This window comes from Crocodylus porosus, unplaced genomic scaffold (genome assembly GCF_001723895.1).
Source record: "Crocodylus porosus isolate Cpor-Errol unplaced genomic scaffold, CroPor_comp1, whole genome shotgun sequence".
NCBI lineage: Eukaryota > Metazoa > Chordata > Crocodylia > Crocodylidae > Crocodylus > Crocodylus porosus.
The window spans coordinates 29,439,946-29,463,973 of NW_017728949.1; the positions used below are offsets into that span (position 1 = coordinate 29,439,946).

The following is a 24,028-nucleotide window of genomic DNA, read 5'->3' on the forward strand; positions in this document are numbered from 1 at the left end:
AAATTCACTCTTATGCGATGACCCTTTTTATACCAAAAATTCGTTATATGTGAGGTAAATTCACTCTTATGCAATGTGTGTGGTGGAAGCCCGCAGTAAGCTGCTTTGTGCAGTTCATTGTAGAAGTAATGAACACCAAAATATAGTCTCCTGTGTGGATGTGTGCTCCTCGCTTGTTATCTGTGACATGTTTCTGTAGTTGCCATCCCCATTATGAAAGTGCCCTGTGCTTGTGTGTACTGTTGTGTGTGCTGTTGGTGAGTACCAAAATTGTCATGTAAAAGTGGTAGAAATGGGTCTTGGGGTCAGTACAGTTGAGGTCTTGGAACATATCCCTATTTGTTACTTGAAAAGTGTGTTCCCTTTATGTGAATTCAAGTTATGCTCCATTTTCCAGGAATTCATGCACAGCATAAAGCAAGGGAAATCTGTATATGCATAATGCATCTTAGGCAGTTAGTTATATGTTCTATTTCTACTGGGAGATTTTCCTTAGTAAAAAATAAGTAGAGACAAGATTTGGCCAGATGACTAATTTCTAGTTTTCAGGAAACTACTGAATCTTCTCTTTCCTGTTCACATACACTACACATCCATAATTACAAAAATATGTAACAGTCTCACCGTATTCAATTCACAACTTACCAGCTTTTCCCACCTTGATGTCACTTTTATATACACGTCTTCCTAAAACAAAATATAATTGTAATCACTAGCTTCTATAATATTTTTATAGATCTATGTAGTGGATAGGTCATAAATCAAACAAAATGGAATCTTAAAGGCTACAGAAAATAATGAAAAGAATAAATGTGACGATAAAAGCAGAAGCCAAAATTTACAAAAACGCGTGCCACAGACAACAAGAGAATTTCTGGCAAGTGAAGTCTGCTGTTGCTCAGAAGTTCCAAGACACTGATACTTCCCATGAAATACATTATTCCTACACAAATGAATTTGCTATCCCTTTCCTGACCACAGCCAGAGGCCTAGCTTTCTGATCATGGACACCTTACAAAAGAAAGTGGTAGAAAAAACAATATACAAAATATTTATAAAACAAATCATAGTAATTGTTTTATCTGGTATTTAGCTTAGGTCAGAAAGTCAAACTTCCTTTGCACCCCAGGCCACATCTAGGCCCACCTCTGCTGGCAACAGGGTAAGAGGTGCTGTGTCAACTTAGGCTGCTGTGGGAATTAAGACAGCTGCCACCACCAACAACATGTCACCAACAGGGCTCTGGACCACCAGAATTAGGCAGCAGGCTCTGTTCTCACTCTCCCTGATGCAAATTTCTGGCCCCTCAAGGAAACTTATAGGTCAGGTATCACAGCTCCATAGACCAGATATTTGGCACTCCTAGCTTAGGCTGTCTCTGCTTCTCTCTCAGTCCTTAGGAAGCGCACGGTGTGTGTGAAAGCTGACCTAACATCTCTCCCAATTATTCAGTTGGTACAATAAAATATATTATAAAAAACCCCATGCTTCTCACAAAAAAAAGGAGGGCAACTATAGAACTTATTTCAATTCTCACATCAAGAAACCCACAGACTTTGGAGATCCCAAATATAATACAGCTGTAATATGCATTGCTGTACCCTACAGATTTTGAATAGAGAGCATGAGACAGACATAGGCTGACTGGCTTGCCCAGCTCCTTCCATCCTACTTTACAGATCTAGATCCCCATGAACTCCTAAAGACAGGCTTATATAAGGTTTAGGAAGCAGTCATGGGGCTGGTATTCCCTCCTTCTACAACTCTCCAAAACAAACAATTTCACTGCTGCCCACAGAACGAAAGAATGAATATGGGGCCCCAAAATCTTAACTTCCCAACTTATTTCATTATCTCACCTAGGAGTGAGTGAACACTCTGCCTCTGATTGATATTCAAATGGGATTTAATCAGCTGACAGATAATTGCAATACGGTTGTGCATAGAAGCATGATGAAGAAGAGCATAACCTGATTCATCTACAACACAGAGACTGGAGCTAGATGTTTTACGACAAAATGTATGGAAGATAGCAGCTAGTCCTCTCTTAGCCGCAGACTTCATACCATATGGCAAACTCTAAATCCATGTAAAAAAGACAGTATTAATATCAAAGAGGCATAAAACATTTATTGGAAAAGGACACACTAAAGAAGCAACCAATAATTCTTAAAATTGTTGAGCTATGCTGAGACATATTTTCAGGAGGTCTAAATCTGTAGTTCTACTGATTTAAAAGAATGTTCATCAAATTTACATCAGCTTGTGATCTACGTCTGAAAATAACTACATAAAAGATGACAGTGTTAACTAAATGGCCTTACCCTCTATTCCAGGGATCAATAACATTTTCCAGTTAGGGCCAGAATGACCAATTTAGACTGGAGGCAGGGGTGGACACAGGCATGGGTGAACTGGGTAGCCACCTGAGGCCCGGAAAGAAAGGGGGCTTGAAAATGGTAATTGAAAAATTATTATTATTATTATCTCTAGCAAAGGGGAGCTCAATACTAAAAGTTCGTCCAGTGCCACGAGGAGTCTAGGTATGTGGCTGATTGGAGGTAGATAGCTGCCACCACTAGCGGTGGGAGAAGATAATATTTGCAGAGGTGGTGGGAGGCAGGCTAAGGGCCATTGTGGGGCTGGTGCGTGCTGCTGGTGGAGGTGTGGCAGTGGTGCTGAGAGCCGCTGGGTGCTGCAAGATGGCAGCACCATGGTGCTGCTGCTGTTGCTGGCCTCCGTGAAATTAGTTGTGGGGTGAAGTGTTGGCTAAGCTCAGTTATCCCTGGCCTTCTGCTGTCCATGGCTGCCACCACCTCTTTTCTGCACCACCATGGTACACTGTGTAACACTGAACCCCTCCTCCTGCCACACACACACCCCCCTCTGTTGGCTGCTATGATCTAGTGCAGGGAGAGCTTCCCTGTTCCTGAGCCCCAGGTGAGTACAACATGACAGAGAGTCCAGACAGTTCTGGATTCCTACCACCAAAGGAAAGGCCATAGGTTGCCAACCATTGCTCTAATCTTTTAATTTTTTTTAAGGGACAAAACTCTTAAAATAACTACATTTCATTGGTGGAGTTCTATAGATATTACTGAATGTAGAATTTTGTCTGCAGAATTATCACCACTGGTAATGATCTATGAACCTAAAGAACACAGTTTCACTTTCAGATCCAAGGGGGAACAATTTTGACAGTATTATACCTTGCATTTAATAGCTTCCTTATAGCCAAATCTTTTCTTGAATTGCTCAAGTGACTGCATATCTGTTAATGGCAACCTTTTAGGCTTCAGTGTATTTATTATTTCATGTATAGCTCCCCACCAAGGGGTTTTATACATCTGCTGATAGAAAGCTTCTAATTCAATGGATATCACATAGTAGCTGTAATAAAACAAAACAAAATGTTAAAAAGCATACAGGTTTTACCTGTTCTGCATACTCTGCACTGTAATATTTTACCTTTATTCTGTGACAAGGTAGATGGCTTAGTGGTGAAGCAGAAAGCCACAGCTGTAGAATATCTTGACTGTAGTAACGTTTCTGAAATTGTCTCCCATAACATGCTCATAAGCAAGTTAGGGAAATGGTCTAGAACTCTAGATGAAACTACTATAACATGAATATGTGACTGGCTGAAAAACCACATTCAAAGAAAAGTTACCTGTGGTTCACTGTCACCCTGAGAGAATGTTGGGAGTCAAACAGACCAAGGCTGTTGAAAATTCTTCTATTAAGAGCTAAAGCCAGATAGCTTAATTTTAAGGATTACTCCAAACATGTCTTATGGTACTAAGCAGTACTATGCCACATCACTACAGCATTTACTACATAGCTGCTTGCTATATAGTTACGTAATGTATAAAAGCATTGTAATATAAAAATGACATAGCCATAATGATTAATTGGGTGCTCAGAAGACTGATCAGACTCACAGCAAGGATAGGCCAAGGAGTTCTGGATTCGTACTTATATTGCTCCAAGCACTGATCACCAGCACAAGCACTGAACCTGCATTACTTAGGGTTTTTTGGGGTTTTTTTTAATTCCTTTATATTTTCTAATGTATTTCCGGGGTATCTGCCTTCCCAACCTACAGGTGGCCATTCTCTATCAAAGGAAACATGCTCATCTTATCCATGACACTATTGTTAATACAGCTCCTCCTTATGTTTCTTTCTCTTTCTATATCTCCCTTAAGGGCATGTTGCTTTTCCTCCCTAGTGCAGGGGACAAAATTTCATACTTTGGTTATATTTGTTGGACCTTTTTTTACAACTTGGTTTAACCTGCAGTTCCATAGCTCAGCCTTTCCCTCTATTTAACACTCCTAAGTACAGTTCATTTTGTCAGAGAACATAAACTCCTTTTCTTCCTTTTCTGGAAGGTAGTATTGCCATTGTCTTTAGGAGGTTTTAGTTCATGATCATGCAAGAATACTTAATTAATAGAATCTACCCATCACATACGTGTTATTTTTATATATTAAAAGTCATATAATATTTTCTTATCATTTTACTTTCCTACATACATGTTATTCTAATTACTTAAATGGGTTATTAATCCCTATCCAAAATGATCCTGCACAGAAAGGTCTCTCCTAGATCAATCCTATTTGGTGTTTTCATTAATGACTTAGATGATGAAACTGACAACATATTTATAAAATATGTGAATTGTACAAGCTAGAAGAGTTTGCTAATACTTTGGATGATGGTTAGAATTCAAATGGTCTAGCCAAACTGTAGACATGATCCAAAAAAAACAAGATGAAATTCAATAAATATAGGTGTAAAGTGTAACACTTACAGAGGAGAAATCAAATGCAAAAATATAAACTGAGGAGTTACCAGCCAGGAAGCAGTACTACAGAAAAGGATCTGGGGTTAACGTGTACCCAAACTGAGTTAGTCAACAGGATGATGGTGTTGTGAGAAAGACAAATATAAGTCCAAGATGTATGAATAGAAGTATCACAAGGTCTGGATGTCATGTTTTAGATACAGACAGACTGAAAAATGTCCAAAGGAAGGCTACAAGGATAAAAGCCTTGGAAAACATGACTTATAAGGAAAGACTGAAAGAAAGGGGCTCTGTTTTCTTTGGAAAAAAGACGACTGAGGAGTGTAGTAAAAGTACCAATGAATTAAATAAAGCTTGTTATAAAAAAAAAATACTAGACAGACTCTTGTCAGGAATGGCCTAGACCTCATGATTCAGAGCAAAGGCATGAATGTCTGTACCAGCCCCGCATTTCCTTGGGGTAATTTTATAATATGATCCTGTGATATACACAATAAAAACACATATACCAGTCCTTAGCTTATGTAAACTGTCAGAGAACCACTAAAACTAATGTTGTGTGTCAAGCGGCATCACCACAACAGCTGGCACTGCTATTAAAAAAAAAATTAACATTTTTCTCAGTATCTCAACTCAAAAGGAAGACAGATGAACTATATAAACAAAAGCACATTTTAAAGTCCTCTAATTATTTATGTTTGAATAACAAACACTTAAATAATTTTCTATAACTGAGAATACTTAATAGAAGTTGTGTGGGTACAGCTGAGAATACTTAATAGAAGTTGTGTGGGACACACTAATATTACAGTAATTGAAAAACAGGAAAAATCCTCTTTTCTCATTCTAATATACTGTAAGGAATGTTTTAACCATATATTAGCTTAAATTAAATTGATCAAATCATATTCTCTCAACTGAACTAGAATAACCCTCTCTGTACCATCCTAACATGTTACTATGATTTCTTGTTTTATAGTTCAAATAATCAATAGTTGTTCTGAAAATAGCAATGGACTGAACTACCACTTTTGGCAAGATTTACACATCTGAACATACATAATTATGCATATTCCTTACCTCTTACCATCAAACTCCATGACTGGTATGGGGTAATGTTCTCTGTATGGTGTATCTGGGTCTAGTAACTGGGCTATATTGTTTGATGAACAATTCTGTATGTCATCATAGACAGCCTAAATAGAAATAATTTCTACATTAACTGCAAGGAGAGGTTCAGATCTATAAAGTAATTGTTAGAACTACAACCTCACCGAAGTCACAGTCACCAAAAGCAGAACAATTTAAATCTTATCTGAAATTAGGCAATACATTCAGACTGAAATCCAAGCTAAATTTATCTTGACTATCACTTGGTATCTGCATATGGATTGTTTTCAGGGTTGCTCAAATTAAGTTTATGCCTAATATGAAGTTTCCCTCAGGGGACAGTCTTGATATTAGGTACTAAAGCAATGCCTATCTTTAGCCTGGACGGGTAGTTTGACCCTTCCCAAATGAACAGTTTTTGATGCTCTGTCATTTTAAAATTAGCCTTGTCCCCTACATCCTTATGGTAATTTGCCTCCAATTGGAAGTCTCATGCCAGGAGCCACAGCTGAAAAGGTAGTAGGCATTACCACAGTTCACTGTTTTTCCAGAGAAGGTTCTGAACTCTACCATTAACCATGTCTGTGATATTAAAGATGACAAGGGGTACCCTATGATCTGTATAAACCAGTTAAGGAAAAAATCAGGTAAAACTAGATTGCATTAGCAGCTTTTTTAGTACATGAGGTGAAAGTCCTGTACCGTAGAGCCTAAAGGTGATATCTTGATCCTAATTATATTGATTGGCATCTTGCTACTGACTTAAATGAAACTAAGATTTCTGGGACAGTAAATGAAAACCTCTCCTTTCTATAGGATGCAGAACGTAAAGCACTGACCTGAATTCTCTGTCTATATACTATGAAGATACACATAAAAGCATTCGCAAACTTAAGAAATAGAGTCATAGGAAGAAAAAATGGAAAAGAAATACATTTGAGTACATGTAAGCTTTTTAGGAAGTGGAGAAATAATATATCATTCTTCCCTCATTTGAAAGCTCGTGCATTCCATATAATCTGTTACACTTGTTACATGGCAATGGAGTAAACAGGTAACAGTGAAACTTTACTATAAGGAAACATGGCTGTATTACCGTAGCCTACCTCTACTGCATTTCCTCTACCCTGAAACACAGATAAACCACATGATTTTTAATTTTTTTAGCAATATAGCTATTTTTAACCAAGTAGAATATTCCCTTATACTGCAAACATATATTCATAAATTACATTGAGAACATTGAACTAAAACCTTGATCTCTTCCAAGACATCCTCAACTGAAGGTGTTCCAACATCAAATTCAATTCCTCCGTGGACATGAAAATACTCATTCTGTGCACACTGGAAATGTTGGCATTTAAAATCTGGTCCAAGCAAAAATGGAGGCAATTCTCGTTCAGTCTTAACTTTATCATCTACAAAAAGAGACACACCTTCTTTTAAGGAGCAAACACCATAACAGTAAGTTAGTGTATTAAAAATGTATTTTAATAGTATCTCAAAATCTTAAGATAAAAATAGCTAGACATTGCTATGTTTCAGCAAGGAATCATTTTATTATGCTATTCTGGAATACATTACCTAGACCAAAATCATTTCTGGTACAACTTGAACATTTCAAGAATTTTAAATCAAGGACAAACCTGGTTCACTGTAAAACAACATATATTTATATTATCTGCCAGTTAGGTGTTATACAACTATTAATCTTATGGACAAATAACTAGTTTTTCACACAGACTGAAGTCCATTTTGAAATAAATTCACATTTTATTAAAGTTTCAGAATATGTAACAGATAATAAAATGGTTTTATAAGCAATTGAAATATATTTGAGTGACATAAAATTTATAAAGCCTTAAAAAGCTCTTTTATAATCCTCTTACCTGAATATGGCTGCAGAAGTTTATTTAAATTTGGAATTTTCATCTTTCTTTTAAAACCAATTAAAAGTGGAATCAGAAAGCTCATTATCTTTAGGTATTGTATATTCTTACGGATTTCTGTTTTATTCTCTAAGTGCTTCTTCACAAGCTTTTGCTGAAGAGCCAACCTCTGCTGCAACCTTTGATACGTTACAGTATCGAGGTGATCCTCCGTCATTCTTATCAAATTAGTAAGCCTGTATATTGCATCAAATTTAAACACATTTTCATGCTGCTGAATCTGGGTAGTACCAAATGTTAACTTCAGTAGTATATTATCTGCATACTGCATAAAGAGACGTTTTTCTTGTGCGCTGTTAGGATTATAAGTTGGATCTTCATTCATGTTTTCATCATAGATTCTCTCAAAATCTGGGTCATTGGAAAGATCAGCTAGACCTACATCATGCACAAAGAAGATCTGCATAAATATCTATCAGTCTAACAGATGCTGTTGAAACATATTTTTAAAAGTGTTGCCGGACACAAAAATAATTTTGTACAATGGTTTAGTTCTGACAAGTTTTTATTTACAGAATTGTAGAATAGTATCTACTTACCTTTATATTATACCTTTCGATATACAAAACTGAATAAGCCAGTTCAATGTTTAACGACACTTGGGACAGATTAAGGAATTACCCTATAAGAGCTGCTCTTTTCCCTCACTGTTCTTTTAGACATGCTTTTATTGTTACTAACCAATTGCCCGGCAAGAATGATGGGGGTGGCAGGGCTGGGATGGAGTGCCTCCACTTAATGCCCCATGCTGCTTCTGTTCTGCCTCTTGCAGGGAGCAGCGTGGGGGAACTGAGGCCAGCAGCGCTTGTCTGGTCCTTGGCGCGGCCTCGGAATCATGGCAGCACTCCCCCATGCTTGGAGCACTCTGATTGGCTGTTTCCATCAGCCAATCAGAGCACGAATAAAGCATTACAGACAGACAGGCTTTTATAATATTAGAATTGGTTCATTCACGTATTCTGTAAAACACATGAATACAACCATAGACCAGTGTGTCAGGTTACCTTTCTCAAGTGAATTTAATGCTATTGAAAATGCCAAATAATCAGTCCTAAAGCACAAAGTCTCTACCTAGCTGCAGAATAGTTAAAACTCTGATGCAGCAATCTAATCATCCCCACATTCCCTCACCAGTGGGCCTTGTTCATGCTCTGGTAGAAACACCACAAAGTGTGAAAGAGCAGTTACTCTCCTCTTAAACTGCCAATTAGGGCCTGATTAAGGTCACTGGAAAATCACTGATTGTAACAGGACCTGGGTGATTACAAAGCCACTCCAAATACTGGCGGTAATATTCACGCTTGCCCTAGGTATTGAAGTGATGACACTAATTCTTACATACCACCAAAGAGTAATGGTAATTGTCTCATTACTAGTTGGATTGAAGGTAGGGCAAGGGTCTCATTAGCAAATTGGGACTGAGATTAGCCAGTGAGTGACCTTGCACTATATTTTATTACCTTTCGCAACCATCAGCTATTCTTACAGCTTTTAGAATATAAGGGCTTATTTCAGGAGTATAAGTTGTAGCTGTGTCGGTCTAAGGACATAGGTAGACAAGGTTCTTTGGGAAAATCAGATATCTTTTATTAGACCGACTCAAAAAGTTGGAAAAATTCTTCTTTGCAAGCTTCTGGGTACAAATGTCCTTGTCTGAAGAACTGTTTTAGTTTTAGCTAAGCCTCATTTACTACATTTTAAAAGAACAGGTTATTTAAAATAGCAACTACCAAGAGCAAGTGATCTAAAAAACCCTTCACATAAATCATGTTAGAAAAATGTTTCTGCTGAATTAAGGTTAGATTTTCACAGGATCTCAGAACCTGGGTATTTTTATTATTCTCAAATAGACCTGGTGAGTGTTGAATACTTTTGAACATTTAAAGGCAAGATAAATAAGCTTTCATGAAGCCAAGGTTCATTTGGGTGTCTTAATGAGACCCACACTCCTTTCAAAATATGGTTATTAAAATCTATTTATTTTTGTTTTCCAGATGTCCTGCAATCTACCTTTTTCAAATGACAGCACTAGCTCCAAAGAATACCCCTTGCAGAATTTTTCGTTTTCCTTGATTCATTTTCATAAATTCCTAAATAATGAATGAAAAAAATCGGAAAATATTGGATTTTACTCACCTGCTGAACAAAACTCTGAAACAATGTTTTTTTCTGTTTGGGGCTTCCCATCTATATCAATGTCCATGCTGGAACGCCAGAGCTCAGAGAACCGAACACGCTTGTCTTTGGGCATATATACCCCATGCCATAATGCTTTTAGCATATAGTCAACACTGATCAAAATTTGACCAATTCTGGTGTCAAAGTAAGCTGGAGGAAGCTGACAAGAAGTACTTTGATCATAATTGGCATCTAAGCTGATGGAAGGTATTTGGTTTAAACAGTAAATGCCAACTGCCAATTCTCTCACAATCTGGTGGATTTCTTTGCAGTCCAAAGGCACATCTGGGTCCACTGGAGCTAGCACAACTATAGTGGGGAAACTTATGTTTCTCAGCTGACTTATCAGTCCACTGGGCAGTTCTAGCGGATGGCGCAGGTCATCTTTTGAAGCCAGCCAGCTAGAAGAAGCAGTAGTCAGCAATTCCTGTAACTCACTGCGATCAAATTTGTCAAAGAAGGCGCTGGCATTTCTCTGAACTGCTAGGTTTGCTAAGTACATTGCCTCATCTGCTGGCTCAATTCTAGGCAGTGTTTTCCTGGAAGGCCTCATCATCCTGCAACAGGTGCTTTCCACACCAGGCTCCTAAGGAAACACAAGACAAATGAGCACGATGGTTATTTAACCAGATGTTTGAGTAAATGAATTATGCGTTTCTGTCAAGGGCGGGATTCTTATACACATCTGAACTATCCCAAACTATTTCAAGATTTGCTGTATTTCGAAATGCTTCCCCCTCTACCACCCCAGGCCGAGACACCCCCCCAAGCAGGCACAAGCCTGGTGCCGGGCCGCGCTATGGACCAGCCCCGCCTGCTTTTCTTTCTCTTTTGCTCTTTTTTGGAGACTGGCACCCGGGGCTCCAACACCTCCGCCTCTCTGGAAGAAACGATGACAGCGGCGCTGTCGCAGGCCCGTTTTACAGGCAAGCCGCGCGGGGAGCCCAGGGAAAAGGCTGGAAACAGGCAGAGTCGCGGGGGTGGGGACTCGTCCGCCCGCGCCCCAGTCACGAGGGCCGACCTGTCGGGGCCCGGACGCTGAGCCGCAGCGGCTAGCGGAGCTGCAGCGAGCTGTCGCCAGAGAGACGCGGGCCAGCGCCATGGCAACACCCGCACGGGAGCGGGACTGCCGGTCGAGAGATCTGCGCATGCGCCGGCCAAGCGAGGTCCCTGTCTCGCGTCGGCCCGGCGCTTGGAGCCCGCGATGCGGGGAGGCGGGACGCGTCTAGTCCCGTCCTATCGGGAGCCGCGTGGCCGTAACGGACGCGCGCTGCCACCCTGCGGACCCGCGGGGACGTGCAGAGCCCAGGCCTGTGGTGCGGCCCAGCTCAGCCCGCTGGGGGGGTACTGGGGGAAGCCCTCAGGCCTACTCACCTGCCTATTCATTTCAGGCTATAGCAGGCAGTGAGATGGAGCCTTCTCCACAGCTCCGGGGGCACAGCCATAACGGGAGCAGCGTGAGGGCTCCATGAAGCCCTGGCTGCCTCACTTCCCCCAGGGATGGGAAGGCTCCTGGCTCACTAGCACCAAGGCCAGAGGAAGTTTTCAGTTACATTAAGGGGGCAGACACCAACGGAGCTTTTAAACAAAGACCTGCTTTATTGAACATCCACGGAGGAGAACAACAACATGGAAGTCTTGTCCAGCACTGCAAACAAGGCCCGGGATGGTCTCCTACAATCAGTCTCCTGCCACTGACTGGAGTCTGCTGCACTTATCAGATGCCTTTTCATGGCTATTTTCCATTTTGGCAATCCGGGATCCAAACTGCATTGCTCTCTTGGGCAAAACGGTGGAGGCTGTGAGACCAAGCTCCTTAGCTGCCAGACGCAGAAGGAATTTCTCACCAATTCCTCGTGGCAGAGCCAAATTTGCTTTTTCTGAAATGGGCAGAGAGTTGAGAAAGGAGACAACATCTTCATCAAGGAAGGGAAACCTAGAAAGAGAATATAATGAAAAACTATTATGTCAACAGGTGTTGAGATAGATAAATCCACGTGTAATGGAGGGGACAGAAACTCAGTTCAGAATTATATTGGTCCTTGAAAACAACTATTTTCCAAAGAAAAGCTATTCAGAGATAGTGCTAAATTGCTGAGGGGAAAAAATGCTGTGCCATTTTGGGGAATGGGAGAAAATGACCACATGCTCATGTGCAACCTCACTTAAGCAACTGGAAATTTTAAAAGTCTCCCTCAGGAAAAAGAATTTTAAGTAGAAAAAAATGACAACAATCCTGGGGTTGGTTTATTTTTACATGCTGCTTTCCATCAAAAATAAAGAGAAAACAGAAAGCATTGTGCAGAACATAACATTTTCAAGATCACAGGCTCTTAAAATGTTAAGCTACTATAAAACAGAATAGCAATTTCCACAGTTCAAGTAATAAAATCTTTATACTGGAAATTCTGTGGTATCACTCCTGACAGGAAAAAATATATTTGCCGAAGGAAAAACTCCTTGGATTGGAAAAGACTACTGCCATTGGCTATTACCTGAATATTTCATGTTTTATGTAAATTTATAAATCAACAGGTTACTTCCCTCTCCCCACAAAATGCTATATAGAGCAGGGGTGGCCAGCCTGTGGCTCTGGAGCCACATGCGGCTCTTTAGAACTAAATATGCATCTCCTTGAATCTTTGCACAAGCAGATGGTGACCAGCTTCCAAACAGAAACTGGTCATTGTGTGCTTGTGCGAAGATTCAAGGAGATCCATATTAACTTCTGAAGAGACACATGTAGCTCTGGAGCCACAGGTTGGTCACCCCTGATACAGACGGCACATCTACACAATATGCTACAGTGCCACAGCATCTGTTGGCAAAAACCATGATGCCACTGGTACATCTCTGGAGCAAAGTTACATTCCCTTGTTATAGGATGTTGCTACAGCAACATAGCAGTTAAAAATAATGGTGCATGGCCAGTATGGGCTGTTACTGTGCTGTCATTTACTACTTCCAAAAGGAAGTACTAAATAACGAAGCAGTAACAAAGGCACTGTACTGCCATGTGTAGACGCACCCATTTTGTACTAAATCACAAATTCATATGATTGGTGTCCTACAAGCAGATTTACAGTTTATATATAGAAAGATATTCTGCATTAGATGTCTGCACTGGGAAAACACCTACACATCTCAACTCAAATGCTGGACTTAAAAGGTGGAACAAACAGACACGGAGGTGGATTTTTCATTTTGGGATGGGTGAACGGAAGAGGGAGGGAAAATTCAAGAGAGATTACTCAATCCAAGATATACAAATCTAATGGCCAGAAACCCCACAGGAAGCACCCAGCAGAATAGCAGCAATTGCATATACAAAAATAAGGAGCTTATACACTGAAATCCTGCAGCCTTCCTAACGACAGGGATACATTCTACTTTCAAAAGTCAATGCTTCTGATACAAAATCAGATTATTTACAATAAATGATGCCTTTACAATGACTATTAATTTAAGTTTTCCTGCTGTACTTTCAGTTTGAACTTTGCCGGAGTTCAGTAAGAGCTGTGAAAAGTGTATGCCTGAGCTTAACTCCAGCTACATACATCCACAGACAGACACATCATTATACAAACCCAAGAGGAAAATTTGAGGGGTAACGTACTTTTGTTTGTATACAAATGTGTCTACACACAGTGCTAAATTTTTTTTTTTAATGTGAAAACTATTTGGATTTATACATTCTTGTGCAGTGAAAAATGGACTTCAGAGTTGGAACATTTTGATTCATGATAGAACAGAGCTACCTTGCTTCTTTTCCATGATCTCCAATAATCCTGTCATCTCGGCCAAGATTTCTAGAGGAAATACGGCTCAGTTCCATTCCTAGTTCTTTAATCAGACCCTCTAAACCATATTTTTTAAAACAAACACGATGTCGGGAATAGCCTGCAAGCTGCTCATCTGCTCCAATTCCTGTAAGCACAACCTACAAAACAGCATAAAAAGATGTCTCTTAATATTTACCTAGAAGTCTTAATTAAAGGGGAAAATGGTCAGAGATTGCAAATATTTATCCATAAGATAATATGAAAATGAACCTAATACTAATCTTTTAACATGTAAGACTAAAATGATAGGATGTGCCTGGGTGTACCATCTACTTATAAAACAACATATCACTTACATTGAATCATTGGGAGCCTTTAAAGTTAAATAGGTGTCTGATGAGATCTGAAAAGTACACAAATGTATCAAATTGTTCTGAATATTCTACCATTATGTACAACTATTACACTGCAGCACATCAGTATTGTATATCTTGAACTAACTTGCTTCTGATGGTGGCCTGTCTAGTTCAGAAATCTGTTAAGTGGTCACTTGTCGGACACTATTTTCATGTCAGGTATGCACTGATCTACTGCAAATATACTGTAGTTTGCTATTCAGTTCCAGAGAATGTAGGTATCTTATGTTTCTTTCTAGCTCTTGAAACTGAAATGCATATTTACGAATAAAACCATAAACCAAAGAACCCTATACCTTTGCAGAACTTTTATATGGCTTCAGATCTCCCTGGTTAGTAATAAAACCTTCTCCTCTGGAAGCAAACCAAACTGCACAGCCAATGCTGTCATCCAAAACAGTATCCAACGGATAAACTAAATGGCTTATGTGCTGCTGTCTCATTCTTTTCAATTCCTCAAGTGTAACATTAATCTCCACAAAATTCCAAGTTCTCGAAGGATTAATCATCTCCAGTTCTTTCAGTCCAGCCCTGCCAGTGATTCGGTCAGGAACACTGAAGCAAGACAAGCTATTGCTCGTTTCGATATCAAGTTCTTTAAAGTGTTCCTGACAGGCAAGCAATTCAAGTTGATTTTTCTGATTTTCATGTTTTTTGCTGGCACCCTTGGATTTTGTACATTCTTTACTCATGAAGGCTACGTTGAGCAGATCAATCGGTTCCTCCAAAGGAATATGTCGATCAGTTAGAACTGCAATAAGCATAGAATCAATACCACCAGAAAAGAGTACTGCAACATGTGCTTTCCTAGCAGATACACTATGATTTTCTCTCTTTAGCTGATCAGTTCCTCTAAACAGACATAAAACACGTCTCTTTACTGCTTCACTTAAAACATCTATGAGCTGATGGACCAATTTTTTCTTGTGATCTTCTGCAAGAAATCTCTGAAGGTTTTCTACAGAAACTGAATCGCTGTAAAAATTAGTGCAATGACATTCAGTTTTAATTTCAGGAATTGTTCTATTTAAAGGAGTAACTGGTGCTACTAAGCAGAATTTTGGTTCACTCATTGCAAGAGAGATGTAGGTTGGCAAATCTTTTGAAATCTGATCCAGGCCATCCTTGAGTGTTTCTTCTGTTGCATTCTCTTGGAATCTGTATTTCCAAGGATACAATATTAAAGTTAAAGATTTAGTTGCAGCACAGGCCTTGAGATCAATTCTGAATATTCCAGATACTGGGACTTCTTGCCATTGATTGTCAGATCCAGAAAGAGCACTTACAGAACTGAGACAAAGAGCCTTTTCAAGCCCATTATTAAATTGCCACAGCAAGCTACGGCGACCAAAATAATCCCTACCAAACCACAAGGAGTGTGTGGATGCCTGGTAATACATAAAAGACCATGGGCCCTGAACAGATGAAAAGAGTGACAAAATGTCAGATTCATTATTGCATGACGTGAGGTGATGAAACATAATTTTAGTGTCATTCTCTGTGGTTCCCACATGAATTCCATTGAAGACTTCTCCATTCCAAAGAAACACATTGTTATTGGTGTCTTCCAGAGGCTGGGGAGTTGTCAGTCCCCTCAGGTGAAGCACGTGGCCAGAAAATAAACATTGATAAGAGAGATCAGACTCAGTCTTTATCAGCTGTTGGCTGCAGTTTGGCCCTCTTCTTCTAAGGCTGCATAACAAATCTTCTTTAAAGAAGTCACCAATGGTATGTTGAATAGAGAAGCTTATGACACAACAAATGCCACACATTGCCAAACAGAATTTAAAGCAGCTATTTCTTGATTTTAGACTTCTCTGAATTTTCTATCTCCTGATGTGCTTTCTTCAGCTCATCTAGTTTGTCTGCATAAAGGGAAAAAAGGAAATAAGTGAACAATGAAAATCCCTTCAATAACATTAGATAAACATTGTGGAATAATGGCTTGAAAGAATACCTGATAAATCAGCAACAGCTATTAGTCTAATCCATGCAAACATAAAGATACACAACTTTTAAAATTGTATGCTGAAATGTGTCTAAATAGCAACAAATTAATAATGTGCCACACACTGGTATGATGACATAAAACAATCTTCTGCAACATTTTCCCATTAAGTGATACTTACATTTTAATTTATGTGAAAAACGCACTGCTAATATCAGAACTTGAATTCCCAACATCACAGGAATTCCCTTCACAGGACTAGGCACATTCTAATAGGAATGTAAATATCATTAAAAAAATTACCTGCTTAACCTCTTCCACCTACATCGGTTAAACAGTTAACCAATAGCTCATGTCCAGTTTAGTGACATCCAGCAATAATGGCCCTGCCCCCAGCCCCAGGCCCTTGTCTTCAGTTTGTGCCTATGCTTGAGCAGCAGGTGCAGCTGAGCCACTAGGGGGCACTGTTGCAGCCCTAACTCCCCGGGGATCCCTTCTGCATTGCCCTGCTGTACCACCACTCCTCTCACCCCATGAGGAGTCAGTGGCAATCTCTTAGATGCAGCACTGCTTACACCAGCTGCCGTGGTGCCTCCCAAAGCTTAGCCAGCTGTGCACTCAACCCTTACTCAGTGCTGGACCAGACCCTGTGTGGTCCCAGTGCTATGGGCGGGAGGGGGAAGGATGTAATGCACCTGGTGGAAGCTGCCACACTGGAGTCAGACCTCCTCTTCCACCAGAGTGAGCTGGGGAGGGCCTGGCTTGGCAGCATGGAGGAGCCTTCCAAGACCCCACCACTCCAGGGGGACCAGGCAGACTCACCATGGGGCCAGAAGTCTTGCTGCTGCAGTGGAAAAGCCCTGCTTGACTCCATGGGGACCCAGCACATCCCTCTCTCCCTCCCCATGGTGGTGGGAACCAGGCATAGGAGAGGTCCACAGCCCCAGCTTCATCCTCTGCCCATGGGGGCAAAGGGAAGGTATGGCTCTGCAGCTGGGCAGCATCCCCTAGTGGGTCAGCTGCACCTGCCACCTCCTGTCTCCAGCTGCCTACCAGTGGCCTAGGGCCCACGCAGCACTGGGAGCAAGGCAAAGACAAGAGGGACTGGGGTTGTTCCTGCTGGAGGTCACTAAATCGTAAGCAGTATAAATATAATTGTCATTTAACCATTTACATCCCTATATTCTAACATAACCAAAAATACCAGCTTGATACAGTAGTTCAGGGGTTGTCAACTGGAAGTACGCATATCCCTAGGGGTACCTGGAAAGGTCCTAGGGGGTACACAGAGGTGGGCAGGGATGAGGTGCTACCACCCACCACCCTGCACTGCTGCCTCCTTACGGGGGTGGGGGAAGCTCGCAAGCAGCTGCCACCACACACTACTTTCCCATGGCTGGTCTCATGTGCGGCTCTGTGGGCTGCTGATGGGCAGCACACAATTGGCCGTATGCGAGGCCCATCAGCAGCCCCTGGAACTGCACATGTGACCAGCCATGGAAAAGCAGGGCAGTGACAGTGGCTGCCGGTCCCACCCTCCCCTCCATGTCCAGCTGCTGCTATCAGAGGGGATAAACTTCTTAAAAAAGGTTGAAAACCCCTGCACTAGCTAATTTGTTAAGAACTTACTTTTGCATTGAGATAGTGTTTCTGTTCTGTCTGCAAGAAAGAATATGTTGCTATTGGGTTGCTGCCTATACACTTTCTGCAAAATAAGAAAAAAAAGTTTCTGTTACCAAATGAGAGGCTTCTTGGCCAGCCACAACATAGGAAAACTAGCTTCACCCCATGAGAAACACCCTTATTGCAAGACTCAGTACTGCAAGTTCTAATGCTACCAATGGCAGAAGCTTGACGAATTACTAAGAGAATGATTTTATGATTGAAATCATTATGACAGTGAGATTTTAAATTCTTCTTCCCCATCCAAGAATTGCATGACATTTAAAAAAAATGTATATACATAAACTGAAAGTAAAAGTGTTTATGAATACTTACAAGCAATGCAAATCATTGTAAACAAAAAATCAGACACAACTAACTACTTAAAATACTGACTTCAAAAGAAAAATTACTTATATCCATAATTTCTCCATTTTAAATGGCAAGTATCCCTCTAGTGAGTATATTAAAAGTCACTCAACTAAGAACAGGTGCATGTGATGCACAAGAAGTCAATTCAATTAAATATCATGCTATCACATATCATGTAACATGTAGTAGAGCATGATAAAATGCTGAAGCTCTTAATCAAAACTTCTCCGGAAATTCAGATTATCTAAAAAAAAATCCAGAATTTGGACCAACTTAAATGGTATGTACCAGGTGTGTTCAACGCACAGCCTGCAGGCCAGGCCAGGTCTGGCTTAAGAAACTCTTGCAGTGCATGGGGTTGAGGCCAGGTGCTGGATCATGTCTGTGTACCAACCCCATGTTGGATCTGACCTGTGGACCAATCCCACTCACCAGATACAGCCCCTACCTGCACTACTCATCCTACCTCCAGAGCCAGAATGCTTGGGCACCACGGGTGTCAAACTCATCTGGCCCTGTGGGCTGAATGAGTGGAACAAGACTGGTCTATGGTCCAGATAAGGCATGCTGGATCCAGCACATGTCCTGGAGTAGGTGCCGCATGCTTTGCATGTCCCAGGGCAGCTGGTCCAGGACCATGCTGCAGGCAGCACCTGCTCCAGGCCTCTGCTGCACACTGTGCCTGCTCCAACCACTCCGGATCCACACTGCATGCTAAGCCTATTTCAGTTCAGGCCTACTACATGCTGGATCCAACACATGTTCTGGAGCAGCTGGAGAGGACACAACATGCATCACAGCACCTGTGCCTGCCACTCTAGGACTGCACTGCATATACCAGAAGCTCTGGGCATGTGCTGTCCACTCCAGGACAGCAGAGCCCATACCTGGCTGTTTCAGGACATATGCTGGATCCAGAAGAGAAGATACATGGTTGCAGTGTAGCTGGAGTAGGCACTTCATGTTGTGTGCAGGGGCATGCGATGTGTGCCACATACTGCTTGCAGGTCAACTTCAAGTCCCTTGGGCAGCACCGAGGGCCAGATAATAGGGCTCTCGAGCCAGAAGTGCCCCAGAGGCTGTAACTTTAAACATCAGTGGTATATACCACTAGGGCTGTCTTTTGACAAGTTGCATTCAAAGTGTTCACTTAGTACACAAAACCAATTCTGAGGGGAAGAGAAAGAGGAGAATAGGCACAAAGGCTCAAATCCAAATATGTTAAAGGGCTCTGTTTCCCACTGAAATCAATGGGAATTTAAGCATCTAGATTGATACCTGTGTAACTTAAGTGAAGGGAGCGCGTTACTTTGTTCTGGCAGGTCTTACGCTGCTGAAATAGATGAGATCAACTCATGAAAAACAAATCACTTTGGGAAGTTCACTGGAGTCAATATCTAAACACTGTCATAAAAAAAGACACTCATACCACGTATCTGCTATTTTTCAGTGTCTGCTTTCTCAAGGTTTGCTATTCACTTTGCTAGTACTCACTCTGTTCTTCTTCAAGTTAGAAAGCTCATCAACTACAATTTTCTGTTCCTTAATCTGAAAAAGACAGAAAGAAACAAAAAATCTATCCAGAGTTTACTTATGAAAAATCAGTGCCATATATTTTTCTGTTAGCCACTGCCCTCGGTTTCAGATAGATGAACTATTCTCGTGGCTTACTTTGGGTTAGACATTAGAAACGTGATGGAAAGAAGAATAAGAAAAGTGAATTCAGTGGGACTGACAAACAATTAAAAAAATAGGGTTGACAGTTAAATGCACTTAATGTACACAATTAACGCAAAACAAATTGATGCGTTCATTTTCGTAACAAGTATTAATTGCACATTTAATTTAATTAATTTGTTTTGACCAAGGGTGGGTAAAATACGGCCCACCCTGCACCCTCTCTAGACTTGGCCCAGCAGAATATACCAGAGCAGACCAGCTGGAACATGCATACACAACCCTGACCCCAGCCCACCCATGCCTGCTCTGGACTCACCTGCCCATGGTGAGCAGTGACAGCAGCCAGGCACAAGCTGCTGCTCAGTGCAGGAGAACAGTGGCCCCTCCCCCTCGCCACTGCTGGGCCCTTCTTGCTGCAGTCACCTGGAGCTTGTGCCGAGGCTGTCCTGTGGCTCCTCTCCACCACCATCACTGCCGCCTCTGGGCCACACAGCAGGGCAGTGGGGGCAGTGCAGAGGAGCTGCAGGGCAGCTCAGGTGTGGGCTCGGCAGCTGCAGCAAGAAGGGTCTAGCAGCAGCAAGGCAACTTTTCCCCTGCACTGAGCCTAGCCACCGCCGCTGCTGCTCAGCATGGGCAGGCAAGTCTGAAGCAGGCACAGGGTGGGCCAGGGTCAGGGCAGGGTGCGCAGGTTCTGACTGGTCTCCTCCGGCCGGCACAAGTCTGGAGTGGGTGCAGGGTGAGCCAGGGTCAGGGCTAGAGCTGTGCACTGTTGATGGTGGCAGGGGAGGAGCCATAGAGTGCATCGGCTCCGGGCTGTTGGGTGGGGGGTGCTGACTATTGTTTAATTGTGTAATCACAATTGTGATTAATTGCAACTATTTTTTAAAATCTTTATAAAATCTTAATTGTGATTAATGATTTTATCATTTGTCAGCCCTAAAAAAATTAATCACACGTAATTGTCTAGAATTTAGACATAAAAAACAGCTATATGATATTTTGGGGCACACTGCTGATTGAAACAGAAGTACGTTTTGCAAAAATTAATTTGACCTGAAACTAGAAATAAAAAAGGATCTGAACTAGTCATAAATAGATGTCTTGGAAAGGAATTTGTATATAACATGAACCTTTTTTCTACAATTGTCTGTGATCACTACACAGCCTGATTCCTGAATTGTACATTTCTCCCATTGAAGACTACTTTTTTTGTCCAGAAAAATAAAGACGTAGTGATAAAAATATAATAAAAATGTAAGGATTTTTGAAAAATAAGCACCTCATAAACTATGCAATGACACTTACTCTTCATCCATGACATGTCACACACATTGTCCAAAATAATAAATGATAATTCCATATATTTTAAGGTCAGTTGGGGTTGGATCTTTCCATTCATGAATTTTGCACTGAGGTCTGAAACCAGGGGTGGGCAATTATTTTGGCTGGAGAGCAACTTTAGGATTTTGGTGAGCTGATGCAGGTGGGGATGCAGGGCCTGGCCTTGGGCCCATCTGTCCCACACTCACTGCCGGGGGTACCAGGCAGAGCAGGCAGGCAGGGCCTCCATGAAGACCAGCCAGGACCCCCACCCAGACAGGGCACACTCAGCTAGTGGATAGGATGGGACTGCAGGTGGGCAGGAAGTGGTGATTAGATGCAGGACAGGTGGGAAGGAGCTGGGATCACAGGGCCGTGACAAAGTGGAGCTGAGGTAGAGCTGCAATGCATGCCCTGCACAGCCCTATGATGTAGGGAGCAGATCATGGCTGTGCCCCATGCCCAAGCCCCACCATCCTGGCCCTGGCCCCCACCTGCTTGTCCTACTTCCACATGCCACTTCCCAGCAGTGGACTTTGAGTTGTTGAAGCCCTGGGAAAGTCATGTGGGGCCCCCTTAGAGGCTTAATTTTGATGACCTATATGCAAGTCAGGCATTTTCAATTTCATTTTGCCCTATCTATGAAATTTCAAAGTATCTTAATACATTATTGATAATACAAATATTCAATGTAATTAATTTTTATTGTTATAAAGTGTGGGGTCCTGGACGGTTGCCCGGTTTGCTGTCGCCTAAGGCTGCTAGTGCGCTTCCTACGTGCCTGTCCCACCACCACCCTGCCAAGTGCATGCTGCCCCAGGGGCCCACGGCAGTCCCTGCCGAGACCCTGCCCACCCGGTCTGGTGCTGGGGACTGCTCAGGAATTTCACCAAACTCAAGAGCGCAAGGTCGAAGCAGGTTGCACTCGGGGCAGGCAGGAAGCTGCTTTCGGGGAGCTTTTTCTTCCAGGAAAAGAAAAGGAAAGATCTGTTTTCCTTCTGCCTGCTTGCGCTGGGTCCGGGAGGAACATTCATTCCTTTCTCGGACACGCCTCCAGGGCGGTGGCGACCGGCAAGGCCCTGCTCGGGCAGGGCCGTGGCGCCGCTCCCGCCGCGCTCGTGTCCACTTCGCGCAGCCGAGCGGCCGCTCCCGCCTTCTCCGCGCCCCGCACCATCCACTACGGCCGCTCTCGCGCGGGTGGCGTCGCGTCATGTCATGCCCCGCTCCACCCGACCTTTCCGTTCAGCTCCTCCTTGCGGCGCAGTCGGGCCTCCTCCTCGTCCCTGCGCGGCGCCCGGCCCGACATCCCAAACACCAGGCGCGCAGCGCCTTTTCTCTGCGGCGGCACCTCCGCTCCGCTTAGCCTCAGATTCCCCCAGCTCAGCTTGCGCTCCCCACCCACGCGGCAGGGTGATTGCGCGCGCGTCCGCTCTCCGCGCATGCTCACTAACAGCACTGAAGCCTCTGGTTGGGCTCGGCCCAAGGGAAGGGAGCACAGAGCATGCGCAATTATAAACAGTGAAGGTGCCGCTTGAACTTTGCCCCATCTTATGGCTGTAACTGGCTGGGTGGGGTGCGCATGCGTTGTGGCTGTGGGGGGAGGGGAGGTGCGAAGGCCTGTGTGAGACCAGTAATGGGTGTGGCTGCAGGAGAGCGAGGAGTGCCCCTGCTGCTGCACTTACCTTGCGGGTCCTGTAAAAGTCACTGCCTTCTGGCAGATGTCCCCATAAAAACTGAGGGGGCAGGAGCGGACCCCGCATCTCCGGGCCTTTCCTGTTCCGCTGAGGAAGCTGTGCCCTTTTGCACTCTGCGTGTCACAGTACGGACCAGGGGTGCGCAACCTCTGGCCCATGGCCCAAATTCAGCCCGTGGAGTCCACAGGGTTCTTCTTGGTTTGGAAGATTCGACAGTGGCAGTTAATGAGGTAATAAAGCCACCCTTCCCTGCCCCCAAAATCCCAAAGCCCCCCACAGCTGGGCTGCCACCCCAGTATTGCCATCTCATGATTTTTGGCATTGTTCTTAAAGTGTACACTTTAGAAATATGAAAAACTTAGTTCTTACACACACACACACACACACACACACACACACACACACACACACACACACACACACACGGAGCTTAAACAGTCATAAATAGATGCCTTGCAAAGGAATTTGTATATAACATTAACCTTTTTTTCTGCAATTGTCTGTGATCATTGTTGTGCATCCACAGCCTGATTCCTGAATTGTGCATTTCTTGCATTGGAGACAACTTTTTTTTGTCCAGAAAAATAAAGACAAAATGTAAAGATTTTTAGAAAAGTAAACCTCCCATTATGTGTGTGTATATATATATATGTGGGTATGTGTATATATATATATATATATAGAAAGAGCTAAGTTTTTCATATTCCAAAGCCTACTTTAAGAACAATGCCAAAAATCATGAGAGTTGGCAACACTGCAGCACCAAACTGGAGCCAGGTTATGAGCCAATCAGTGGCAAGGGGTGAGGCCACAGGAAGGGCAGCCTTCTCAGCTAGTCAGTGGCAAGGGATGGGGCTGCTGGGGACCCTTGGCTAATCAGTTGGGTGGGGTCTTGCCACAATAGGTTTGCCAAATCACCCATCTACCACCCCCATTTAGGTAGGTCTTTAGCTATGTGAGTGTGATCTGAAGTCTGTTCTGCTTCACAAAGCAACAAGAATGTGAAGTTCCAATTGCAGACTGTTTTGTATAAGGCAAGAACACCTGTTTTTCTTTCAATTTTCAGATCGTTTGTGATATTTATAGAAAAATATTTTGCCTATAGAGA

At 42.5% G+C, this 24,028-nt stretch overlaps 2 protein-coding genes across 4 annotated transcripts in view; both read right to left on the bottom strand.

Annotated features, from left to right (window-relative positions):
- The window catches only part of ANKAR (ankyrin and armadillo repeat containing), a 23,904-nt gene extending 12,732 nt beyond the window's left edge, over positions 1 to 11,172 (bottom strand). The window contains exons 1-8 of one of the 2 annotated variants that reach the window (XM_019554477.1): positions 11,068 to 11,172; positions 10,005 to 10,632; positions 7,809 to 8,246; positions 7,174 to 7,337; positions 5,890 to 6,005; positions 3,210 to 3,390; positions 1,860 to 2,079; positions 646 to 687 (exon numbers count right to left, since the gene is read on the bottom strand). In XM_019554477.1, coding sequence (XP_019410022.1) covers positions 646 to 687; positions 1,860 to 2,079; positions 3,210 to 3,390; positions 5,890 to 6,005; positions 7,174 to 7,337; positions 7,809 to 8,246; positions 10,005 to 10,632; positions 11,068 to 11,148 — 1,870 coding nt within the window. In that variant the 5' untranslated portion in view covers positions 11,149 to 11,172. Of the gene's footprint in view, positions 1 to 645; positions 688 to 1,859; positions 2,080 to 3,209; positions 3,391 to 5,889; positions 6,006 to 7,173; positions 7,338 to 7,808; positions 8,247 to 10,004; positions 10,633 to 10,916; positions 11,011 to 11,067 lie in introns of those variants that run through there. The other variant, XM_019554478.1, reaches the window with a different exon arrangement.
- Positions 11,173 to 11,622: 450 nt separating this feature from the next.
- On the bottom strand, positions 11,623 to 22,644 carry ASNSD1 (asparagine synthetase domain containing 1). Of its 2 annotated transcripts, XM_019554340.1 has the most exons (7): positions 22,461 to 22,644; positions 21,721 to 21,778; positions 19,721 to 19,774; positions 17,822 to 17,897; positions 14,541 to 16,109; positions 13,805 to 13,986; positions 11,623 to 11,982 (listed from the first exon to the last, which is right to left on the bottom strand). In XM_019554340.1, exons 5-7 carry the CDS (start codon positions 16,014 to 16,016, stop codon positions 11,727 to 11,729), a joined length of 1,914 nt encoding a protein of 637 aa, XP_019409885.1. In that variant the 5' UTR covers positions 16,017 to 16,109; positions 17,822 to 17,897; positions 19,721 to 19,774; positions 21,721 to 21,778; positions 22,461 to 22,644; the 3' UTR covers positions 11,623 to 11,726. The 2 variants fall into 2 exon arrangements, with proteins under 2 accessions (XP_019409885.1, XP_019409884.1); XM_019554339.1 differs by lacking the exon at positions 21,721 to 21,778.
- Positions 22,645 to 24,028: the final 1,384 nt, after the last annotated feature.